Below are 24937 nucleotides of genomic sequence, written 5' to 3'. Positions count from 1 at the left end.
CAACCTAAGTATCCATCAATAGTTGACTGAATAAAGAAAATGTTGGCTGGCACAGTGGCTCTTGCCTGTAAATCCCAGCACTTTGGGAGGCTGAGGCAGGAGGACTGCTTGAACCTAGGATTTTGAGACCAACCGGGCAACATAGCAAGACCCTGTCTCTTTTAAAAAAAATGAAAATGTGATACATATACACCATGGAATAGTACACAGCCTTAAAAAAAGAAATAATGTCCTTTGCAGCAAAATGGATGGAGCTGGAGGCCATTATCCTAAGTAAACTAACCCAGGCACAGAAAACCAAATACTGCATGTTCTCTGTTATAAGTGGGAGCTAAGCAATGGGTACACAGGGGCATGAAGATGGAAATAGACACTGGAGACTCCAAAAAGGGGGCAGGTGGGTACGGGGCAAGGGCTGGAAAATTACCTATTAGGTATAGTGTTCACTCTTAGGGTAATGGGTTCACTAGAAACCCAATCCCCCCAGTACACAATACACCCGTGTAACAAACATGCACGTGTCCCTGAATCTAAAGCAAAATAATAGTTTAAAAAAAAAAAAAAAGATCTGGAAGCCAGGTGATGGAGACCCTGCCTTGGAGACCAAAGCAATGTGAGCCCTTTCCTCTCCTCAATGCCAGCACAGGTCTTTGTCTGTCTCTGGGCATGAGATTCCCTCCACAGCAGGTCTTCCCTCAGACAGACAGCAGTAGGGCACATGGCCCAGGAGATGAAAAGGGAGCCAGAGAATGGGGGCCCAAGATGGGCAACAGTCAGTAATGCAAAGGCCTTCAACACATCATCAGACTAACAGCATTCCCTCAGCACAACCCTTTCAGCCCTGAGCAAGGTCTGCGTGTCCAGTTGGGTTGCTATGTCAGAGCAGTGAGGCCCTGACAGCAGGAAGCAGGCTTCCCCTGGGGCCCAAAACCACATCCTAAGCAGCAGCCTGGGAACTCAACCCTGTCCCAATACTTATAACTGTCACATGCAAGGGTGGTCTATGTCCACACACAAAGACCTGAAACAGACCCTGCTTGGTGGGCGAAGAAACAGAAGCAGACACACCACACGACACAGGTATCCAACTCCAAAGTGTTTAATCTCAACTCCAGAGGTCTGGGCCAGGCCAGGCACCTGGGGCCCTGGGCTGTTCTGCTTCTCTGGGCCCCACGCCCAGACCCTGGCCTTGGCTTCTCGCTCCCGGGTCTTCAGATCGTCATCCTGGGGTCCAGCTCCATGTTCTCACCGCTCCTCCATGACGACTCCTTCTGCTCAGCCTCCTCCCTTGCCAGTCTCAGGGCGGCTCCTTCACAGCCAATTCATCCTTGGGTCCCCTTCCCAGGGGACTTCAACAGTCTAGGCAGGGACCCTTGCCCCCAACTCAATCCCCATCACCACGGCCAGTAAAGCCTCTGTCAGGGGCCCTGCCTCTTCACCTGCTGCCTCCACAAGCCCCACCAGGGCCAGACCCCGCTTCCTCGGGCACTGCTCTGGCCCCAGTGTCCAGCGGGCACAGTGGGCAGCCAGCCGGGGCCGGCCCAGGCGAAACACCTCACCCACTGACTCTGGGCCACCTTGGGGTCCTAGGTGGATGCGGCCCACAGCCTCTTCCAGCTCCTCCTCCAGCCCGGGCAGTAGGAAACGGCCAGCAGCCTCCAGTGCCTCCTCGGCCTCTGAGCCCAGCAGGGGCTGGCCTGCAGGGGGCACGGGCCCCAGGGCAGCCCCACAGCCCCGACAACCATGCAAATGATGCAGGATAGGCCAGGCTGCGCCAGGTGACAGGCCTCGCAGGGGCACCAGGTCCATCTGGGCTTCTGCAAAGCTGCCTGACAGCAGGGCCCGGAAGAAAGGGGAGGCGGTGGCTGAGGCCGCTCGCTGGGCAGGGAGCTGGAGGCCTGAGTCCAGCAGGAAGTGCAGGTCGGGAGGTGGGACAGGGGCTGGGCCCAGCAGAGGTTCATAGAGGCAAGGGGACGGTGAGTCTAGGTCCATGGGGACTGCCTGTGGGACGGCTGGGCTCATGGTGGGAGACACCAGATCTTGGAGGCAGGAAAGGGAGTCCGCGGCAAAGAAGAGGAAGAGCGGGTGTGGGGCCGGCCGGGTCAGCGCCGCAAGGAGGAGCCGGAGGCCACCCTGCTCCAGGAGCAGCCGGCGCCACAGAGAGGGCTTCCTACAGGGAAGAGAGGGCCTTTCAGAAGGTGAGAAACGGGCCTGGGAAACACAGCACTCCTCCCCAGCCCGGCAAGGCACCCACTTCCCACTCACCGGCAGATGAAGGGCAGGGTCAGCGCGCAGGCCACGCGGTCCTCAGGGCTCCCGGAGAGTAAGAGGTGCGTGAGGGCCCCGACCCCGAAGGGCGACTCAGCCTGAACCGTCAGGTTCTGCAGTAGCCTCTCCCCTGCAAGTGGAAAGCTTGTCAGGCTGGGAGCTGGGGTCTGAGACAGGACTCTGGGCCCATGAGATGAAGGAGGGTAAAACCTCTGGGTGAGAAATCAGGGCACTGAAGAGGCAGTGCTGGGCTTGGGACACTGGGAACCTGAGGTCCAGGACAAGGACAGAAGGTGGGATGGTCAGGGTGTAAGTCTGGGCCCCTGAAGCAGCCTGTGGTCAGGGCACAGCAGACAGGGCAGTCCCTGGCAGTGCTGGGGTTGGTGGTGAGGCCGGGGTTCACAGGTCAGGGTGCCGGTGGGGAGCAGTCAGGACAGCGCTGAACCAATGGCAGAGCCAAGAAAGCAGCACAGACCGGCCCGGATCCGGGGCGTGGGGCTGCATCTGGAGTTAGGGTATCTAGGCCCCAGGGCTTGGGCAGAGCACACAGCAGAATTCTGCCTGTAGGCCCATGGAGGGACCAGAACGTCCTGCTCCCCACCCCACTCTGGTGACGGGTTGTCTGGAGGACGGGCTGGGGAGGACAGATGAGTGGAAAGGTGAGGTTCTGAGCCCCTGGAAGCCATGGGGGAGGACGGGGACTCGCACGGGGGCAAGGAGACGGGTGGGTGTGGGAACTTACCCAGCTCACGGTGGCGGCTGTGGAGAGTGGGCCGGGCACGTGGTGCCGGCCAGTCGTCGGGCGCCACCCCCAGCACCAGCCAGGCCCGCAGCAGCGCTGCGCCATAGCTGCGCACAAAGGCCTCCAGGCAGGCAGGGTTGCAGGTGAGGCGTGACAGGATGCGCAGTGCACGTGGGCTGGGCGGGCCCGGTGCGCCGGTCACATAGGTCAGCAGGCCGTACAGGGCTGGGCCGGTCACAAGTGCCCCGCTTGGGTCTGGGGCCTGGGAAAAGCGTGAAAGCAGCAGCAGGGCTGGCCCTTCACGTCCCCAAGGCTCCTCGATGGCGGCGGCGGGGCTGCGGCCTGGAGTGCGCTGGGTGCGCGGTGCTCGCAGCGAGGTTGGGGTGAGGACCGGGCTGGCCGGCTCCACAGGCTCCGGTGGAGGACACTGCTCAGGAGACCAGTCACGGGAGATGTCATCAGGGCCCGCGGCATAGCCCTCGGAGACCAGCCACGACCTGTGGAGGGAAGAAAGGAAGGAGACTGAACCCAGTGCCAAGGTGAAGGGGCAGAGTCCAAGAGGCCTAAGCGGTCTTTTTTTTTTTTTTTTTTTTAAAGAAACGTGGTCTCCCTCTGTAGCCCAGGCTGGAATGCAGTTGTGGGATCCTGGCTCACTGCAGCCTTGAACTCTTGAGCTCAAGCGATCCTCCCACCTCAGCCTCCCAAGTAGCTGGAACTACAGGTGTGTGCCCCCACACTCAGCTAATTTTTAAAATGTTTTGTAGAGATGGGTCTTGCTATGTTGCCCAGGCTGGTCTCAAACTCCTGTGCTCAAGCGATCCTCCTGCCTTGGCCTCCCCCGAGGTGCTGGGATCACAGGTGTGAGCCACTGCATGAGCTAACAGCTGTCTTGGACGGAGGAAAAGCCAGGGGAGAGGAGGGTGAAGAAAGGGGATAAATGGAAGTGAGAGGGGATAGGACTAAAACCTCATTCAGCAATTACTGATGCCTGTCATGTGCCAAGCTGTTCTTTAGATGCTGGGTAGAAGCACTGAACAAAGTGCCTGTCCTCCTGGAGTTTATGTTCCAGTGAGAAGAAGCAGACAAGAAGAGTACCATAAGTTATGTTAGTGTGGGACCAGTGTAGAGTACAGGGGTCACGGAGAAAATAAAAAGGAAATAGGAAGCGCCGGGGGCCGGGCATGGTGACTCACACCTGTAATCCCTACACTTTGGGAGGTTGAGCTGGGAGGATCACTGTAAGCCAAGAGTTCAAGACCAGCCTGGGCAACAAAGCGAGACCCCCAACTCTAATGTTTCAAAAAAATAAAAAGAGTTCCTCAGCTTTCCTGTGACGCTTCTGTTCATGAGTGACAGTAACAGAGTAAGAACTTGGACTCCAGAGTCCATCATCTTAATCAGGGTATATCCCACCTCCCAGTGAACCTGTCTGGGGCCCAAAGTTCAAAGGTGCTGGGGTGGAACCAAGGTTAAAAGGTAGATCCAGCCAGTGCAGAGGATCACACCTGTAATCCCAGCACTGTGGCAGGCCGAGGCGGGTGGATCACCTGAGGTCAGGAGTTCGAGACCAGCCTGACCAACACGGTGAAACCCTGTCTCTATTAAAAATATAAAAATAAGCTGGGCATGGTGGCCGGCACCTGTAATCCCACCTATTCGTGAGGCTGAAGCAGGAGAACTGCTTGAACCCAGGAGGCGGAAGTTGCAGTGAGTGGAGATGGCACCACTGCATTCCAGCCTGGATGACAGTGAGACCCTGTCTCCAAAAAAAAAAGGTAGACCCAGGGGAGTAGAGTGTGTTAGATAGGAACTGGCAGGTGACTGTGTGGGAATCAGGAGTCTGGGTAATAAAAGTCTTATTCAGACAGAAAGGGGGTGGAGGTAGTGAAGAGGACCAAGACAGACACAAACCCCATGCCACCACACTGCTCACCCTCCCAAGCCCTGAGGCAGGGACTCACCTGAGGCTCCGGAAGCTTCCAGCCTGTGCCCGCTCAGGGGTCCTCTCCTCAGGGAAGTCCCAGGAAGCAGCTTCTCTTCCCTCTTCTTCCTCCTCACCAGCCTCACCACACAGCTGCCCAGCCAGGAGAGGCACAAGTCCCAGAGCTTGGAGCCGGCCCAGGGCCCCAGTGTCATAGAGAAAGCCCACAAGGGCAGCCACAATACGAGGGTGCCATGCGCTGGCACGAGGGTCCCGCAGCAGGCCTATCAGTAGATCCAAGCCACCAGCATCCCGCAGCCGGGCCCGGTTGATGGCCTCACGACACAGGAGGCACACAGCCCGCACCAGGGGCTGCTGGGAGGCTGGACTAGCTCCATTAGGACCCCGGCGCTGCCGAAGCTCATCTACCAGCACCTCCACCCCACCAGCATTGCCCAGTGCAGGCCGAATCAGACCCTGGGCACACAGGTTGGCGAGGATCAGAATGGTTCCCTCGCGTACTACCCGCTTGGGGTGGGATGCCAGGCTGACGAGTGGGCCCAATCCCCCACCCAGACTTAGCTGCTCAGCACAGGCCCGGGAGCAGCCTCGGCTGAGTTCCAGGAGGGCACGGACGAGGGCTGAGGTCAGTGCAGCATCTGGGGCAGTGGCTAGGAGCTCGGCCAGAGGGCGCACTGCTCCCTGCTGTGCCAGGGCCAGGCGGTGCTGGGGTGAGTCTGCCAGGTTGCGGAGGGCACGCACCACACTCTGCAGGCACTGCGAGTCCTGGCAGGCTGTCAGGCTCTCCACAAGGAGGGGAACAGCACCTGAAGGCAGGAAAGAGGGGCACAGAGGGTGAACAAGGACAGACACTCAAGCCTTTCTTCCAATCCGAGCCCTAGCAGATCCCACCCTCACAGCCTCTCACCAGCACAGTGGATGTCCCCACAGCTCTCAGGTTCCATGGCTAAGTTCCCCAGGGCACGGGCCGTTCGGTTCTGGATGCTGTCTGTCTTCATGCACTGAAGAATGGTCACTGCAAGGACAGTTTGGTCTTGTGAGGGTTCTACCCCTTACTGTCTCTCTCATCAGTCACCTCAAGAATGTGGCCTGAGAGGGCTGGGAAGGCTTTCAGAAGAGGCTAATGCTCGGCAGGGCACAGTGGCTCAAGCTTATAATCCTAGCACTTTGGGGGACCAAGGTGGGTGGGTCACTTGAGGTCAGGAGTTCGAGAACAGCCTGGCCAACGGGGCCAAATCCCATCTCTACCAAAAAATTATCTAGGTGTGGTGGTGCGCGCCTGTAATCCCAGCTACCTGGGAGGCTGTAGCAGAAGAATTGCTTGAACCCAGGAGGCAGAGGTTGCAGTAAGCTGAGATCGTGTCACTGCACTCCAGCCCAGATGACAGAGCAAGACTCCATCTCAAAAAAAATTAATAAATAAAAGGAAGAGGCTAACACTCGAGCTGGGTCTGGAGGGGTACACAGGAAGGTATTTGCCAGAAGCACGCTGGATGGGGGAGTGAGAAGGCATTTCAGGTTTGGAAGTAGCCTTTCCAAAGGCCCAGAGGTAAGATGCAGTGTCTGTGAAAGGCTTCAAATGTCAGGCCAAGGGATCAGGACTTGAATGTGAAGGCACTGGGGGCCACACAAGGGTTTTATGAAGGGGAGTGACATGATACAATCTGGCATCCACAGGGAGAATGCATTATGGGGGAAAGAATAGGAAGGGAGGAGTCAAAAGGCTATCATAATAGCCCAAGCATGAAAAGACAATAGCTTGAACCAACCCAGCTACCAGCATCACACAGCACAGAGGTACCAGTCTCTGGGCACACAACGGAAGTAGGGAGAGAGAGAAGCAGATAGATTCAGAAGACATTTAAAATGAAAAATAGTAGCTGAGTGATGGGGGTTAATAACCAAGGCTCTTATCAAATATAGATGGTCCAGATGCATTTTATGTAAATTTTAAATACATTAATGCTTCCCTTTATCCAAAAAGTTAAGATGTCATCAAAACTAGCTTAATTTTGTGGAAGGCAGGTAGTGACACGTAAACTGCTTTCACACACTGCCACTAGGAGGCACCAATTTAGCTGGTAAACAGAAAAGCTTATGTTTTGCTAGGATTTGTTCTTACTGTGCTGGTTTTAATTATTTTTATTTCTTTTTTCCTGCTTCCTAAGTGACTACTGGTTTGTTTAGTTTTCTAAAACATGAGGTCTTGTTATGTTGCCCAGGCTGGAATGCAGTGGCTATTCACAGGTACAGTCACTGTTCACTGCAGCCTCTACTTCCCAAGCTCAAGGGATCCTTCTGCCTCAGCCTCTCAAGTAGCTGGAACTACAGGCGTGTACCACTGCACCCAGCTTATGCTAGTTTTTAATAACCTGAAGTCCCCATGCTTAGAATATTTGTATATTCGTACTATATTTGTACTTCGTTTTCTCCCCACTTTGATTTTCTGAGGTAGCTATCGCTGTCCCGTTTTACAAGGAATCCTAGCCTCGGAGGGGTTAGGTGACTTTTGCAGAACTCCCTTTCTGAACCACTACACCTTCCAGCTCAACAGTGGGACTTCAGAACCTTGCACAGGGCCGGACACATAGTGGGCACTGAATATCTGCTATGAACATCATAACTGGAGAATAAGAATCATCTGGAAAAGTCACCAAATAACCCTTTGGCCTCCGCTAGTCTAGCTTCGAAAGAAGTCCTCAACAACCAATTCCTAGATAATGGCTATAATTATCTGGTCTGGGAGGGCTCTCTCTCATCTAAAGAGAGAGCAGTGACGCCACGGGGCACAACAGCTTGAGAAACAGGAGCGGTGCGCCATCACAAAGCACGTTATTCCGGGATATGACACAAAGAACTCCAAACTCCCGGCCCAGACAGCAAGCGAATTGCAAACCCAATCTTTCTAGGAAACAGAGGCGGAGCACTTACCCAAAGGGAGTATGCCTCCGAGTCTGCGCACTTCGGCCCGGCACGCCCCTTCCGTACAGCAATCGGCTAGGATGCTAAGCGCCAAGTCCAGCGTCTTGCGCAGGCGCACTGGCGGTGAAGGCGTAGACGACGACACAGAGGGGGCGGGGCCCGATGCGGGGGCGGGGCTAGAAGCTGCTGACGCGGCCGAGGGGGCGGAGCCGGGGCCTGCCTGGGACGGGGCGGAACCCGCTGCAGCCGCTCGCCGTAGCAGCGCGAGTAGGGGGCGGAGCCCGCCGCGTGCCCGGAAGCGCTCGATTCCCCCCGCTGCCTTGATGTGGCGCGTGCGGAGGGCTAGGAGCGCGCGGCCCAGGGGTGTCTCGTTGGTAGCTGGGTCCTTTTCCCCACCCAGATCCTCCCCGGCCGCCGCCGCGAGCTGCGCGAGGCAAAACGAGAGCGAGTCCGTGAGGGTTGGCTTCGCAGCCGCCATCTTGGCTCAGGCCTCAGACTCCGCCCCGCTTCTCGCCGCTGATCCCAGGGAGCGGAACTGGAAGACAGGGGAGTCGCCGGGCACCGCCTCGCTGACGCTATTTAAATAGCGCCGTCGCAGCGATGCAAGTCGGAAGTTGTAGTTCTGGACCCCGGAAGTCTGTCCTTGCAAAGAAGGTGCGGCAGTACCCTTATCGCTGCGCAACCTGGGACGCGCGGGTGGTGCATGCGGGAGGTGTGGTCCGCGCCGAGCTTCGCACGCCTACCTCGGGACGCGCAGGAAACTCTTCCTAGGCCCTGCAGGTGGGCCGGGGCCTCCGGACAGCCCAGACGTCCGACCACGGAGCCTTCGTGCCGTGCTCCGCCCCCGGCGTGCACTCGGCGGGGACCGCCTTTCCTCCTCTAGGCTCGCTTCGCTGCCCCCCAGCGGTGGTGCGGCCCGGCCCCAGGACCGACTCCGAGAACCCCGAGCCGGGCCGAAAGTGCGAGGTCCTGACCGCACCGCAGACGCGGGTTAAAGAAGAGGGTTAAACCTACCGAGAACGTTCGCTGCCTCTTCCTAGGGTGACGGGCTTGTGGAATTTTCCGTTTCCGGAGCTGGACCCCAGTGTCCCGAGTGTCCTCCGCTCTGGACGTGGTCGTGAGCTCAGGAGCGGGCGTCTAGGAAACAGGGAGTTCTTCTCCGCAGTGCAGTCGGCTGTGCCAGAAGAGACAAGGGAGAATCCGGACGGGGCGGGGGAGCGGAACGTTAGCGTCCCGGGGAGCCCCCAGGTCACCCCTAGATTGCGAGGTGGCTCCGCCTGAGCAGCCCTTCCTGGTGTGGCAGGGGCAGCTGCCCACCTGGAAAATGGTCAGCCTCTGGCCCTGGGGAGGAAGAAGCCTTTGCCAAGAGCAACCGTCTAGAAGCCCCAAAACCTGCGAGTGCCGGAAGTGTGGGCTGACCACAGCCTACCTCCCCGGCTTCATTCACCACCAAGGCAGCCACGCTGGTGACAAGCCTTACCATTGTCCGGGGTATGGCAGAAGCTTCCGATGTGGCTCTGATCTGGTTAAGCACCACTGGGTACACACAGGTCAAAAGCCATACTCCTGCCCTGAGTGTGACCATCGCTTCAGCCCTACACCTGTGCCTTGTGTGGTAGGACTTTCAGCGTCACTTCAAACCTGATCCAGCACCAGCGCTTACACACCGCTAAAAGCCTTACCGCTGAGGGGACTGCGGAAAGAGCCTCAGGCTTAACTCCAACGTGTTGCAGCACCTGCGGTCCGCATGGGTGAGAAGGCCTCTAAATGCCTTGTTTGTAGTAAGAGTTTTGTGCACAGTTGGAATCTGCTGCGGCACCAGCACAGTCACAAAGTCTGGAAACCTGATGCTTGGTGGTGAGTGTGGCCAGAGCTTCGGCCAGAGCTCCCACCTGGCTCGTCCACTAGGCAGCCCACATCGGCGAGAAGCCCTGCATCTGCCTGCAGTGTGGCAAGGCCTTAGCTGGAAGCTCCAACCTGGGCCAGCACCAGCGGACGCAGGGCGGCAGCCTCTGCCAATAGCCCTGGCTTCAGTTTTAGCTGAAACTTCAGCTCTGACTCTGGTTCGGACCTCAAGGAAATGGAAGGAACCAGGTCTCTAAGCAGACCCCCTTCTGCTCCCCTAGGGCTGTTGATTTTAGAGCTAATGATGGGATTTGGTTGGGGCGGAGTAGGGGGTCTCCACATCTTTTTGCCCAACCCTTTGCTGAGTCAAGGAACCCCAGTCTGGGCTGGGCGTGGTGGCTCATGCCTATAATCCCAGCACTTTGGGAGGCCAAGGCTGGCGGATCACTGGAGGCCAGGGGTTCGAGACTAGCCTGGCCAACGTATTTAAACCCTGTCTCTACTAAATAAAAAAAACAAGCCAGGCGTGTTGGCTCTCGCCTGTAATCCCAGCTACTCGGAAGGGTGAGGCAGGAGACTCACTTGAACCCTGGGAAGTGGAGGCTGCAGTGAGCGAAGATCATGCCACTGCACTCTAGCCAGGGCAACAGAGACTGTCTCAAAAAAATAATAAATGTTTTTTTAAAGAAAGGAGCCCCAGTCTGGAAGAATCTGAACACTAGACCCGTCTGTGATCACTGCGTTCAAAGAGCCCACCCAGCTAAGAGAGCTTAGGTTTGTTCTTTGAAGTTACAAAGGCAGAACGTCGACCAGCTGAAGGGAGACTTTTGGGATGGCAGGAGAGTGTTTTGGACCCAGCGTGGGTCCATCATGGACCCAGCTGCCTGCAGATCTGGCAGTAGCTGATGCAATCGCTTCACAGCCTAGGGACTGATGGGGTTAATCACACCTAGAACAACAGGTACCTCTTCCCAGAGGAGTGGGACCAGAAATCAGGCAAGCTCCTGTGAGGAGTGCCGTGGCAGGGCATTCCTAACCTCCAGAGGGAACCATGAGGGAGCTTGTGTTCTGGCAGACGGGCCAGAGAATTTGAACTTGGGACCATTGTGTGAGCCCTGGGTGTGTGAGCCCTTCAAAAGTCCTCTCAGCACGTGACAACTCGTTATGGGTGATACTATGGTGATGGGACCCCCAGAACAGACCTGTATGTTGAGTTCAGGAGATGCTTTGTTGCATTTCTGGGCAGGGGCAAGAGGCCCCTTCTCCTTCCTTATCCCTTTCCCTTCCAAGTTCCCCAGGCTCCTTTCCTGCCACTCTGTCAAGAGAGGGAAGAGTGGTGAAGAGTCACTTGTGCGTGGACACTGGGGACTGAATGTGGCCCTTTTGCCTGGGCATTGCCCAAACATACATTTCTACTGGTAAAACGTTGTGTATGTGTGGGCGGCAAGCCGCCCAGGCGCCAAGGCAAGAGACCGAGGGCACAAGCTGTTCAGTATAATAAAGACAATATATAAAAATAAGAATAGTTATATTAGATGTAAATCATAGATGTGATTATATGTGAATATCAATAATTAGCTGTAGCAATTACTCTTTATTCCAATATTATAATAATCCTTGCTCTACAATCATAATCTAGGGAAAGCCAGGCATACAGAGCTAGGAGCTGAAGGGACATGATGAGAAGTGACCAGGAGACAGGAGTGCGAGCCTTCTGTCATGCCCGGACAGGGCCACTAGAGGGCTCCTTGGTCTAGCAGTAACTCCAGCGTCTGGGAGGACGCCCATTGTCAAGCAGACCGTGGTCTAGCCTTAGCGTCAATGTCAAGGAAAAGCACCTGCTACCTAGCAGACGGGGGAAAGGGAGTCTTCCTTTCCCCGGGGAGTTTAGAAAACACTCGACTCCACCACCTCTTGTGGAGGGCCTGACATCAGGCCCACCTGCAGTTACCTGGAGGCCTAACCATCTCCCTGTGATGCTGTGCTTCAGTGGTCATGCTCCTGGTCCACTTTCATGTTCCATCCTGTACAGCTGGCTCTGCCCTCTAGATAGGAGTAGCAAAATTAGTGAAAGTACTAAAATTCTCTGATATGCAGAAATAATGGCGTAAGCTGTCTTTCTCTCTCTGTGTCTCTCCCCCACCCTCTCTCCCCGCCTTGGCTGCTGAACAGGGAAAGGCCCCCTGTCCAGTGGGCATGTGACCCACGTGACCTTACCTATCATTGGAGATGGCTCACACTCCTTACCCTGCCGCCTTGTCTTGTATCCAGTAAGTAACAGTGCAGCCTGGCATTTGGGACCACTACTGGTCTCCGTGTCTTGGTGGTAGTGGTCCCCTGGGCCCAGCTGTCTTGTCTTTTATCTCTGTCTTGTGTCTTTATTTCTATGATCTCTTGTTCTCCACACACGGGGAGAAAACCCACCAACCCTGTGGGGCTGGTCCTTATGGTATGTGGGAGCCGGGGGGAGGCTTCCCAAGCACCTACCTGTGCTCAGAGCAGAGACCAAGCTGTAAGGCCCTTCCCTTCCCTGCTAGGGGAGGGAGTTGTCTGTTTCAAGGACCTAATGCCCACCCCTGTGGGACAGTCCTACCATCAATCCAGGCATCTGGTCTGCTGCCCCCAAATTTTACCATCTTTTGTTTTTTTGGGTTTTTTTTTGTTTTTTTTGAGACAGAGTCTCACTCTGTTGCCCGGGCTGGAATGGCACGATCTCAGCTCACTGCAACCTCCGCCTCCTGGGTTAAAGCAAATCTCCTGCCTCAGCCTCTCGAGTAGCTGGGACTACAGGCATGCGCCACAACGCCAGCCAGTGTTTGTATTTTTAGTGGAGGGTTTCACCATGTTGGCCAGGCTGGTCTCAAACTCCTGACCTCAAGTGATCCACCCGCCTCAGCCCCCAAAAGTGCTAGGATTACAGGCATGAGCCACCACGCCTGGCAATTTTGCCATCTTTTATCAGGCCTTCTGTGTCTAGGACACTACTCACATAGAGTAGAAGCTAAAGGGAAGGGATGTGAAGTGACCTCGCCCTCAGCTTCTAGCTCATGGTGTCAAGGCTTGTGTGACCTTAGACACGTCTTCCTCTTCTGAGCCTGTTTCTTCATCTGTAAAACAGGGATGGAGGTTGTGGTAAAGATGCCATGGGAACACCGCACATGCACGAAGCAGCTGGGCCAGGGATGACTCGGCAGACCTCAGTTTCCCTCTCGCTCCTGCCTAGAGCTCTGTTAGCAAGCATCATGCAGCTCACATGAGAGCTCCCCACTGAGGTTACAGAAATGAAGGTAGCAGCCTCAGTCCTTGGGTAGCTTGTTGCCCCTTGAAGGAAACACACTCAGGATGAGCAACAACACAGAGTGAATGATGCCAGGGTGGCGAAGGGGCCTTCCCTGGAGCAAATGCGGGAGGCTTCATGGAGATGACGTAATGAACAGCACTCATCTCAGGCTGGGAGCAGCACATGCCCCTGGCAGACGGTCAGTGATGAGGTACAGGATTCTTGACTTCTTCCTCACCCAGGACCCTTCAGGGAGTACAAGCCAGGGTTTGAGTGAAGGGCCTGAGCCCAGCACATGCATAGTAGGCACTAATGAATAATTGTCATGATCAGGTAGGTCCTTTTTACACTGCTTACTAGTGGCCTTTAAGCCTCAGTTTCCTCAGAGTCGCCTTGAGTAAGTGTCAAGTGTTGTAGACCTCTGCAAAATTCGTAACTGCTTAGGTATGGGTAGAGTAGCGATGGAAGGAGGATTCAGAGACCTGTAAGCTAATTTCTCACATTAGGGCAGGTATTCCTGGAACCCCTCTCCTCTCCAATTGCATACAACAGGTTCTGACCAGAACAGGGAGGCAGGCCAGACTTCAGAAGCAGAGGGACGGGCTTCATCTAACAGGAGTATATCCCATGTCCTGCATGCACTGTACCCTGTGCTGGGTTTAGAAGCAGCTTCACTGTCCAAGCTTGTGACCCAGTGCCCAAACCCCAGATGCGAAACACATTAGTTTTGGGTGTGTGTGTGTGTGTGTGTGTGTGTGTGTGTGTGTATTTTCAAACAAGCCAAGATTTTTACTTTTTGAGGTTCCATTGTGTTGCCCAAGCTGGTCTGAAACTTCTAGGCTCAAGTGATCCCCCTGCCTCAGCCTCCCAAAGTGCTGGAATTACAGGTGTGAGCTACCACGCCTGTTTATTTATTTATTTTTATTTTTGAGACAGAATCTCACTCTGTCATCCAGGCTGGAGTGCAGTGGTGCAATCGTGGCTCACTGTAGCCTCAATCTCCTGGGCTCAAGTGTTCCTCCCACCTTAACCTCCTAAGGAGCTGGGGCTACAGGCATAAACCATCACACCTGGCTGATTTTTTTGATTCTTAAAAAATGTTTTGTAGAGACGGGGTCTCACAAGATTGCCCAGGCTGATCTTGAACTCCTGAGTTCAAGTGTTCCTCTAGTCTTGGCCTCCCAAAATGCTGGGATTACAGGTGTGAGTCACCTAACCTGGTCTTTTTTTTTTTTTTTTTTTTTTTTTTTTAAAGAGCCAACGTTTAAATAAGGAGATTTCACATCACAGTCGATTTCTGGGGTTTGGTTTGTTGTTTACTCTTATTTTTTTTTATTTGAGACAGGATCTCGCCAGGTTGCAGGCTGGTCTTGAACTCCTGGGCTCAAATGATCCCCTGCCGGCCGGGCACGGTGGCTCACGCCTGTAATCCCAGCACTTTGGGAGGCCAAGGTGGGCAGATCACGAGGTCAGGAGATCGAGAGCATCCTGGCTAACACGGTGAAATCCTGTCTCTACTAAAAATAGAAAAAATTAGCTGGGCGTGGTGGCGGGCGCCTGTAGTCCCAGCTACTCAGGAGGCTGAGGCAGGAGAATGGCGTGAACCCAGGAGGCAGAGCTTGCAGTGAGCGGAGATCCTGCCACTGCACTCCAGCCTGGGTGACAGAGCAGGACTTCATCTCAGGAAAAAAAAAAAAAGATCCCCTGCCCTGGCCCTTCCCTCCCCAATCCACCTCAGCTTCCCAAAGTGGTAGTATTACAAGCGTCAGTCACCACGCCCAGCCTGCTTTATTATTTGTATCAAAAGATGCTGGAACATTGGATCTTTATGGGAGCAATTTGTCGAGTAGTGGCTGTCCTGGACATGGGGACAGGGACACTCCCTCTTGCATCCCTGACTCAGTGCATTTCATATGTGTTACTTGCCTGTCCCCTGCAGAAAAGCACTTGAGGTTACAGTCTCCATCCCACCCCACTGTGGGTGAGAAGGACTTTTCCATGCAGTGAAGCCACTTTTCCCCTTTCCTTCACCTCTCCCTGTTCCCTACTCTGCCATTTTCCTTCTTCTCCCCCAGAATTCCTCTATGAAATACCTGACCTCCTTCCCTGAGCCCCTGTCACCCCACCTCCACTCCCTGCTATGACATCACCCCCCTAATTTGAAGCTCCTTTCCCTATCTGAAGGGAGGCAGAGACAGAGTGCACAGCTCAGCTAGGCAAGGCAGACCTTCGCATACATGTGTCAGAGGTCAGGGTCCCTGGCAGACATTCCTCCCGGAGCGACTGTAGGAAGCAAGCCAATATAGAGGTACTCTAAACGCTAGACTGGAGGGGGTAGCGTCGTCTCCTCTGGGCTGGCCCTGCTCCTGCTTAGCTCTGGGCATAAGACTGACTCCAGTACAGTCACAGTTACGTCTCTGAGCTCACCCAGTCCCGGGTCCCAGGTTCCTGGCTCTGAGCCTGGTGAGACACACAGAGGCTGGTGCTGTGGGGTGGACGTGGCCACTGGAGCCCACCCACTTGGAAGCTCAGCTGTGGTGAGGCAGGCAGTTTTGGAGGGGTACTTGGGATGCTGGAGGAGTGTCCCCCGTCCTAGGCCAGATTCCCTCCCTCCCTCCCTTCCTTCCCTGGACATCCCCACAGGCATTCTCCAGGAGGACAGAGACTGTTGTCTGCACTGTCCCTGCTAAGTCCCCCACATCCCACAAGGGGCAAGCATAGAGAGCCACGAGAAAGGGCCCCGCACTGCCGAGGTGATTGGCAGCTTCTCTTTCCTGGGATCTGGGTGCCTTTCCCAAAGGAGTGGAGGAAGAGGGGGAAGCTGTCCCAGGAAGGGCTGAGGAGGGGAGGCTGGCTCAGGGCAGCCCTGCCTACCTTCTACCCCAGCGCAGCTGCAGGGCTGAAGGCCCCAGGGCTATTCAGCCATGGGCGCAGGTGAATCCCTAGCCAGGGACAGAGACCAGGGTCCATTTCGGAAGGGGATGGCTGGCAGATCCAAGACCTGCAAAAAGGAGGTCAAGGATTCAGTTCTGAAAAAGAGTCATGTAAAGTGACTCTAAATGCTGATGGAGTCAAGAAACCAAAGGAGGCAGACAATCCAGTTTGCCGGTATTGGGTGATTTATTAGGGAAACTTACAGGCAGAAGCGTGGTCTACCTGCGAAATGGAGGTCTCTGCACTGCAAGACCCCAGACCCAGGACTTATATCGTGGGGAAAAAATATGCATGCTCTGGAAGGAATGTCTAGGTGGTTGTGAGTGTCACAGCGTCTGATTTCTGGAATAGCACAAGGGTTGTTTTGGAGGAAACTTACAGTGAAGAGGTCTTTCTACATAAAGAGTAACCCATGAGGGCCGGGCGCAGTGGCTCACGCCTGGAATCCCAGCACTTGGAGGCCAAGGTGGGCAGATCACCTGACGTCAGGAGTTCGAGACCAGCCTGCCCAACGTGGTGAAACCCTGTCTCTACCAAAAATATAAAAATTAGCCAGGCATGGTGGCACATGCCTGTAATCCCAGCTACTTGGGAGGTTGAGGCAGGAGAATTGCTTGAACCCAGGAGGCAGAGGTTTCAGTGAGCCAAGATGGTGCCACTGCACCCCAGTCTGGAAGAAAGAGTGAAACTCTGTTTCAAAAAACAAACAAACAACAAGAAAAAACATCAGCTTGACATTTTGGAGGCATTCCCAGACTCAGGGTTAGTCAGCAGATTAGCGTTTAAAAGAAAGTCTTGTCCCCACAGATTCCCTGACGTCAGCTACCGTGAAGGGTGGGAAGAGGAGTCCTTAGCAAGAAGTCCAGGAAGTTGACAACCTCCTCAGACCTGATAGGACACTGCCCTCTCCACCCTACCTCCTGGCTGATTTAATCTCAGGGGTGTGAGGACCTCTGAGATAGGTCTCTGCTGCCTGGGAATGGCTCTCTCTGATTCTTGGGAATGGGTCTCTGGTGCCTGCGAATGAGTCTCTGGTGCCTGGGAAGTGCCCATGGGGTCTCCCTTCCTCTCTCCTTCCACTGTATCCCCACACACGGTATTCCAGATCATGGACATGCTGCCTCTCACCTCCCTCCACCCCAGGCGCGCTTGGGCTCTTGTGCTGTAGCCACTCAGAGTTGGAAGGGGGTGGAGGGGAGACAGCAGCTCCATCTGGGGCCATGCCCTCATGAATAACTTGAGAATGGAGAACTTTCATTCATCATGAAGGAGAGGCAACCCCAACCCCACTCCAGTCATCATCTGGGCAAAAATTCGGACCCAGAGGCTCCCAGGCTCCCAGTGTTTCCTGCTAGGATCGGCTGGAAGGAGCCAGGATTGGGATTCCAGGAATCCTGTCAACAGAGAATCCCAGACTCCTCCTCTCCTGGACCCCAGAAGTCTCAGCCGCACCACTCATGTCTCAGGGTTAACCAGAGACTCCCTGACACAGATCCTAGAGGATTCCCAAGTGATAGGATAAAAAGAGAGGTACTGAGACCTCCTGGCGTGGGTGACCTCTCCCATGCTGGCCAACCTCCCTGATTCAGAACCTTGCTGAGCTCCAGGAGTGAATGAAGTAAAGGGAGCCCCTAGGAGTTCAGGAAGCAGAGATTTCCAAGTCCATGCACCAAAGCTCATGCCCTCAATTCTCAGGAAAGACCTCGCTCAGTTAAAAAATTTTGTATCATGAAAGGGTAAATGAATGAATTAGTGAATCTGGTTTCTAAGCCAATGGCTTACTAGAAATATTATAGTAAATTAGAAAAAAAAAAAAAGGTGGTAGCTCACACCTATAATCCCAGCACTTTGAGATGCTGAGGTGGGAGGACAGTTTGAGCCCAGGAGTTCGAGACTAGCCTGAGCAACATAGCAAATCCCATCTCTAGAAAAAATTAAAAAACTAGCCAGGTGTGGTGATGTTCACTGTAGTTCCAGCTATTCAAGAGGCTGAGGCAGGAGGACAGCTTGAGCCCAGGAGTTTGAGGCTGCAGTGAGCTAGGATTGTGCCACTGCACCCCAGCCTGGGCAACAGAGTGAGACCCTGTCTCATATATATATATGTATGTGTGTATGTGTGTGTGTGTGTGTATATATATATATTTTAAAGAGAATTCTTCAAAGGAGATCTGCTCTTCCTTTCCTACACCCATTCCCTTTCCTCCTTTTCCTGAACAATGCTGTCTTATAGCCTCTAGGGGCAGGCAGAGCCAAAGAGGCATCTGCTGGATGTGGGGAGTGAGACGCAGGAGGCCAGAGTGCACATCAGAGCTCCAGCAGGCGGGGGGAGGGTGTCCACACGAGAGGGTGGCCTGGCTCCCCATGGCAGAACCTGATAGGATTAGGAGGGCATCAGCCACGGGAAGGAGATGGCAAGAGAGATAAGAAACTGCTTCCACCAGTTATTGGTCAAATAAGTACACATATGAAAGATAACGACAGTCAGGCTTCTCAGTGTCAAAGAAAACCGAGACACAGATCAGGAAAGGGCGAGAATGTGGGTGGCGCTTGTGTGTCGAATTGGAACTGGAGGTATAGGAGTAGACTCAGGATTTTCAGAAGGTGTTTAGATAGACATAGAAATTAGTATGGGTGTGTATATGTGTGTGTGCATGCAGATGTGTGTAAATGTCCATATATTCTCTAGCTCTAGAAGGCCTTGGAGCAGTGCCATCTCAATAACAAAAAGGTTTTTATGGTTTTTTGAGATAGGGTCTCACCCTCTCACCCAGACTAGGGTGCAGTGGTGCGACCACAGCCCACTGCAGCCTCGACCTCCTGGGCTCAGGTGATCCTCCTGTGTCAGCCTCCCAAGTAGCTGGGACTACAGGCACATGCCACCACACCCAGCTAATTTTTAAATTTTTTTGTTGAGACAGGGGTTTTGCTACATTGCCCAGGATGGCCGCGAACTCCTGGACTCAAGCAGTTCTCCCACCTCAGTTTCCCAAAATGCTGGTACTACAGGTGTGTAACAAACAGTTTTAAGGTAATCAGAATCAAGAAATGGTTGAGGTGATGCTCTGGAATAATGGAGACTAGAGAGTTGTGACAACTAAATGCAATGTGTGGTGTGGCAGCATTTTTCTGGGCTGTAGTCCCTAGATGGGTAGAGAAGAAAGCCCCGGGGAGGGTGAAGAGGTGGGGGCGTGGAAGACATCAGAGAGAGCACAGGGCAGAGCGCAGAGAACTGCGTCCATCACAGGCTTCGCCGCACCCTCGGCATAGCTGCTTCACACTAGCAGATGCCCTCGCTTACCAGCAGTGGACACTCGTCACTGGATCCTCACAAATGAGCAGCTGGGAGAATGTTTGCAGCCTGGAGATTCGGGGCTTTGTCAGCACCCTGGGAAGGTTTTGTTCTTGGGTTTCGGGTTTTTGGTTTTTAGATTTTTTTTTAGTAACAGTATCGCTATATTTATTCTCTACGGTACACTTTTAAATTGCTTCAACATTTTCCCCTCAAAATAAAAAAGAACAACAAAAAAGAAATTCCAAAGCTTAGAACTGAATTATTTGGCCCTTTCTCTCTCTCTCTCTCTTTTTTTTTTTTTTGAGATGGAGTCTCACTCTGTCGCCTAGGCTGGAGAGCAGTGGCACGATCTCGGCTCACTGCAACTTCCACCTCCCAGGTTCAAGTGATTCTCCTGCCTCAGTCTCCTGAGTAGCTGGGACCACAGGCACATGCCACCACACCCAGCTAGTTTTTTGTTTGTTTGTATTTTTAGTAGAGACAGAGTTTCACCGTGTTAGCCAGGATGGTCTCGATCTCCTGACCTTGTGATCCGCCCCCGTTGGCCTCCCAAAGTGCTGGGATTACAGGTGTGAGCCACCGCACCCAGCCTTGGCCCTTTCTTTCTTTTTTATTTTATCTCCTTGCAGTTCTCTCCCTTTTTTTTTTTTTTAATTGAATTTACAAATAGAGGCGAGGTCTTGTTATGTTGCCCAGGCTGGTCTCGAACTCCTAGGCTCAAGGGATCCTCCCACTTTGGCCTCTCAAAGTGTTGGATTACAGGTGTAAGCCACCACACCTGGCCCCAGCTCTCTTAATCGCCAGCACTCTTCTTGGAAGTCCCTAGTCTTGATGACCTTATTTAAGGTCACCTTCTCACAGGCCCTATCTTTTTTTTTTTTTTTTTTTTTTTTTGGAGAGGGAGATTCATTCCTTTTGCCCAGGCTGCAGTGCAATGGCGCGGTCTCGGCTCACTGCAACCTCTGTCTCCTGGGTTCGAGCCATTGTCCTGCCTCAGCCTCGCAAGTAGCTGGGATTACAGACGTCTGGCACCACACCCGGCTAATTTTTTTGGAATTTTTAGTAGAGACGGTATTTCACCATCGAGGCTGGTCTCGAACTCCTGACCTCAGGTGATCTGCTTGCCTCGGCCTCCCAAAGTGCTGGGATTACAGGCGTGAGGCACCATGCCCAGCCAGGCCCTGTCTTCAAATACAGTCACACTGGGGGTTAAACTTCAATGTATAAATTTGGGAGCGATACAAACATTCAGTCCATAACACCCCCTGTCCCCCAACCCTAGGCAACCACTACTCTACATCTTACCTTTACAGATGACCTATTCTGGACAAGTCATATAAATGGAATCATACAGTGCATGATCTTTTGTGTCTGGCTGCTTTCACATAGCATAATGTTTTCAAGGTTCATCCACAGCGTAGCATCTCATTTCTTTTTATTAGGAATAATACGGTTTCACTTTATGGATTACTGTGGTTTGGACATGTCCCCCCAGAGTTCATGTGTTGAAAACTTAACCTCCAATGCAACTGTTGAGAGGTGGGAACTTTAAGAAGTGATTAGGTTATGTGGACTCTTCCCTCATGAATGGATTAATGGCATTATTGCATGAGTAGGTTAGTTATCAAGGATGGGTTCTGCCCCCACCCCACCCCACCCCCTGTCTTGCACTGTCTTGCCCTTCTGCTTTCTGCTGTGGGATGAGGCAGAAAGAAGGCCCTCACCAGATGCAGGGCCCTTGACCTTGGACTTCCCAGCCTCTAGAACTGAAAGAAAAATATTTCTATTCTTTATAAATTATCCAGCCTTAGGTATTCTATGATGCAGCACAAAACAGACTAAGACATGGATATGCCACTTTTGTTTCTTCAGTCATCAGTTGACAGACATTTGGGTTGTTTCCACTCTGGGGCTACTATGAATAATGCTGCTATGAATACTCATGTACAAGTATTTTGTGGAATATGCTTTTATTTCTCTTGGTTACATATCTAGAAGGGAAATTGCTGGATCATATAACTCTATGTTTAAACGTCTGAGGAACTGCCAGACTATTTTCCAAAGTTAGTGTACAATTTTACATTCCAACCAGCCATGTGTGAGGGTTCCAATCTCTCCACATTCTCATAAAAACTTGTTAATTACCTGTCTTTTTTTTTTTTTTTTTTTTTTTTTTGAGATGGAGTCTCACTCTGTCACCAGGTTGGAGTGCAGTGGCGTGATCTCAGCTCACTGCAACCTATGCCTCCCAGGTTCAAGTGATTCTCCTGCCTCAGCCTCCCAAGTAACTGGGATTGTAGGCGCCTGTCACCACACCCAGCAAATGTTTATATTTTTAGTAGAGAGAGTTTCACCAAGTTGACCAGGCTGGTCTCAAACTCCTGACCTCAGGTGATCCACCTGCCTCGGCCTCCCAAAGTGCTGGGATTACAGGCATGAGCCACCACCTGTAAATATTATCATTTAAAAAATATTATTTTTAAATATTATTATTATTATTATTTGAGATGGAGTCTCCATCTGTTGCCCAGGCTGGAGTGCAGTGGTGTGATCTCAGCTCACTGCAGCCTTCACCTGCCAGGTCCAAGCGATTCTCCTGCCTCAGCCTCCTGAGTAGCTGGGACTACAGGCACCCGCCACCATGCCCGGCTAATTTTTTGTGTTTTTAGTAGAGACTAGGTTTCACCATGTTGGCCAGGCTGGTCTCGAACTCCTGAGCTTAGGTGATTTGCCCACTTCGGTCTCTCAGAGTGATGGGATTACAGGCATGAGCCACCGCTACTGGCCTGATCACCTGTCTTTTTTATTATCACCATCCTAATATGTATGATGTGGCACCTCGCTGTAGTTTTGATTTGCATTTATCTGGGGACTGATGATGTTGAGGATCTTTTCATGTAATTATTGGCCATTTATATAACTTCTTTGAACTATCTATTCAAGTCCTTTGCCCATTTAATTTTTTTTCTTTTTCTTTCTTTTTCTTGAGACAGGGACTCCTCTGTTGCCCAGGAGTGCAGTGGCACAATTTCGGCTCACTGCAGCCTCCACCTCCACGGTTCAAGTGATTCTCAGCCTTCTGAGTAGCTGGGACTAGAGGCCAGGTCACCACACCTGACTGACTAATTTCTTTTTCTCTTTCTTTTTTTTTTTTTTTTTTTTCTGAGACTGAGTCTTGCTCCCTTGCCTAGGCTGGAGTGCAGTGGCGAGATCTTGGCTCACTGCAACCTCCGCCTCCCGGGTTCAAGTGATTCTCCTGTCTCAGCCTCCTGAGTAGCTGGGATTACAGGCACATGCCACCATGCCCAGCCAATTTTTGTATTTTTAGTAGAGACGGGGTTTCACCATGTTGTCCAGGCTGGTCTCAAACTCCTGACCTCAGGTGATCCGCCCACCTCAGCCTCCCAAAGTGCTGGGATTACAGGGTTGAGCCACCACGCCCAGCCTAATTCCATTTTTAAATTGGATTATTTGTCTTTTTTGTCATTGAGTTGCAATAGCTCTTTATATGGTCTAGGTACAAATCCCTTACCAGATATATGATTAGTAAAGATTTTCAGCTGCTCCGTGGGTTATCTTCTCCTTTTCTTTTCTGTTTTTTTAATCTTCTCCTTTTCTTAATAATGTCCTGTGAATCTCCTTGAAGTCTGGGTATTTGGAAAGAAAAAGAAAAAAAATTAAAGAATAATGTCATATGAAGCACAAGAGGTTTTAATTTTGATGGTGTTGTTTCTGTATTTTTTTCTTTTGTTGCTTGTGCTTTTGGTGTCATGCCTAAGAAAGCATTGCTTAATTCAAAGTTATAAAGATTCTAAGAGTTCTAACATTTAGGTCTATGATCCAATTTGTGTTAACTTTTATATATGTTATGATATAGGGATCATCTGTTGCTGAGGCTGGAGTGCAGAGGCACGATTGCAGCTCACTGCAACCTCTGCCTCCTGGGTTCAAGGGATTCTCGTGCCTCAGCCTCTCGGGTAGCTGGGATTAGAGGTGTGTGCCACCATGCCCAGCTAATTTTTGTATTTTTAGTAGAGACAGTGTTCTGCCATGTTGGCCGGGCTGGTCTCGAACTCCTTGCCTCAGGTGATCTGCCTACCTGGGCTTCCCAAAGTGCTGGGATTATAGGAGTGAGCTACCTCGCCCTGCCTATTGTATAATTTTTATTGAGAGTGCTATGGTTTGAACGTCACCTCCAACTCATGTTGAAATTTAATTGCCATTGTAACAATATTAAGAGATGGGGACTTTATGAGGTGATTAGGTCATGAAAGGTCTGTCCTCATGAGTGGATTAATGCCATTATCATGGGAATGAGTTAGTTATCACAGGGGTGGGCTCCTGATACAAGGATAAATTCAGTGCCATTTCTCTCTCTGTCTCACATCTCACATGATTGCATGCCTGATGTGATTTGGTTGTGTGTCCCCACCCAAATCTTGCCTCTAATTGTAATCCCCACATGTTGGGGGAATGGCCTGGTGGGAGGTGACTGAATCATGGGAATGGACTTCCCCCTTGCTATTCTCGTGATCGAATTCTCAGGAGATCTGGTGTGGCTCTTCCTCTTTGCTCTCTCTCTCTTCTGCTGCCATGTAAGACGTGCCTTGCTTCCCTTTTGCCTTCTGCCATGATTGTAAGTTTCCTGAGGCCTCCCCAGTCATATGAGTCAATTAAACCTCTTTTTTTTTCTTTTTTTTGAAACCGAGTTTCAATCTGTCACCCAGGCTGGAGTGCAGTGGCTCTGTCTCAGCTCACTGCAACCTCTGCCTCCCAGGTTCAAACTATCATCCTGCCTCAGCCTCCTGAGTAGCTGGGATTACAGGTGCCTGCCACCATGGTCAGCTAAATTTTTTGTATTTCTAGTAGAGACAGGGTTTTACCATGTTGGCGAGGCTGGTCTCGAACTCTGTACCTCAAGTGATCTGCCCACCTTGGCTCCGAAAGTGCTGGGACTACAGGCGTGAGCCACCGCACCTGACCTCTTCTTCTTCTTCTTCTTCTTTTTTTTTTAATAAATTACCCAGTCTCAGGTAGTTTCTTACAGCAGTGTGAAAACAGACTAATACAGTGCCCTTCCACCTTCTGCCATGGATAACCCTTGATGCTGGTGCCATGCTGTTGGACCTCTAAGCCTGCAGAACTGTGAGTCAAATAAATCTCCTTTCTTTATAAATTACCAAATCTGTGGCGTGGTTATAGCAGCAGAAAATAGACTACACTAGAATATAGAATATATCAAGAGTGTAGAAACACAACTGACTTCTGTGTATTGATTTTGTTGCTACAACTTTGCAGAATTTGTTTATTAGCTCTAACAAGATTCTTTTTTCATGGATTCTTCAGGATTTTCTATAAAATTACCTCATCTGTAAATGGAGATAGTTTTACTTCTTCTTTTCTGATTTGCTTGCTTTTTATTTTTCCTTGCCTGATGGCAAGAGCTTCAAGGCAAGAACTGGTGAGAGCTTCCAGTACAAGGCTGAATAGATGTGGCAAAAGTGGGTATCTCTTTCTTGTTCCTGATCTTAGGGGAAAAGCTTTTATTCTCTCACCGTTAGTATGATGTTGGCAGTGGGATTTTTCATACATGACCTTTATCACGTTAATTGAGTTTCCTTCTATTCCTAGTTTGCTATTTTTATGATGAAGGGTGCTGAATTTTGTCAAATGATTTTTACACCAATTGAAATAATAATTAATGTTTTCCCT

At 52.0% G+C, this 24937-nt stretch overlaps 1 protein-coding gene across 1 annotated transcript; it reads right to left on the bottom strand.

Annotated features, from left to right (window-relative positions):
* Positions 1 to 1083: 1083 nt before the first annotated feature.
* On the bottom strand, positions 1084 to 10406 carry ARMC5 (armadillo repeat containing 5). The gene is made up of 6 exons (XM_007990783.3): positions 7884 to 10406; positions 5860 to 5967; positions 4972 to 5758; positions 3011 to 3507; positions 2266 to 2398; positions 1084 to 2170 (listed from the first exon to the last, which is right to left on the bottom strand). The coding sequence occupies exons 1-6, from the start codon at positions 8350 to 8352 to the stop codon at positions 1360 to 1362; spliced, it is 2805 nt and encodes a 934-aa protein (XP_007988974.1). The 5' UTR covers positions 8353 to 10406; the 3' UTR covers positions 1084 to 1359.
* Between the last annotated feature and the right edge of the window lie 14531 nt (positions 10407 to 24937).

This window comes from Chlorocebus sabaeus, chromosome 5, assembly GCF_047675955.1.
Source record: "Chlorocebus sabaeus isolate Y175 chromosome 5, mChlSab1.0.hap1, whole genome shotgun sequence".
Lineage (NCBI taxonomy): Eukaryota > Metazoa > Chordata > Mammalia > Primates > Cercopithecidae > Chlorocebus > Chlorocebus sabaeus.
Note: the sequence above shows the minus strand (reverse complement) of the source record. Positions and strands in the feature narration are given on the sequence as shown.

Excerpts from the sequence above, each read along its gene's own strand:
- ARMC5 (XM_007990783.3), bottom strand. The coding sequence starts at position 8,352 with ATGGCGGCTGCGAAGCCAACCCTCACGGACTCGCTCTCGTTTTGCCTC. Across the intron at positions 3,508-4,971 it reads GGAAGCTTCCGGAGCCTCAG|GTCGTGGCTGGTCTCCGAGG; the intron begins GTGAGTCCCTGC and ends TTCCCTCCACAG. Across the intron at positions 2,171-2,265 it reads ACCCTGCCCTTCATCTGCCG|GAAGCCCTCTCTGTGGCGCC; the intron begins GTGAGTGGGAAG and ends TCTTCCCTGTAG.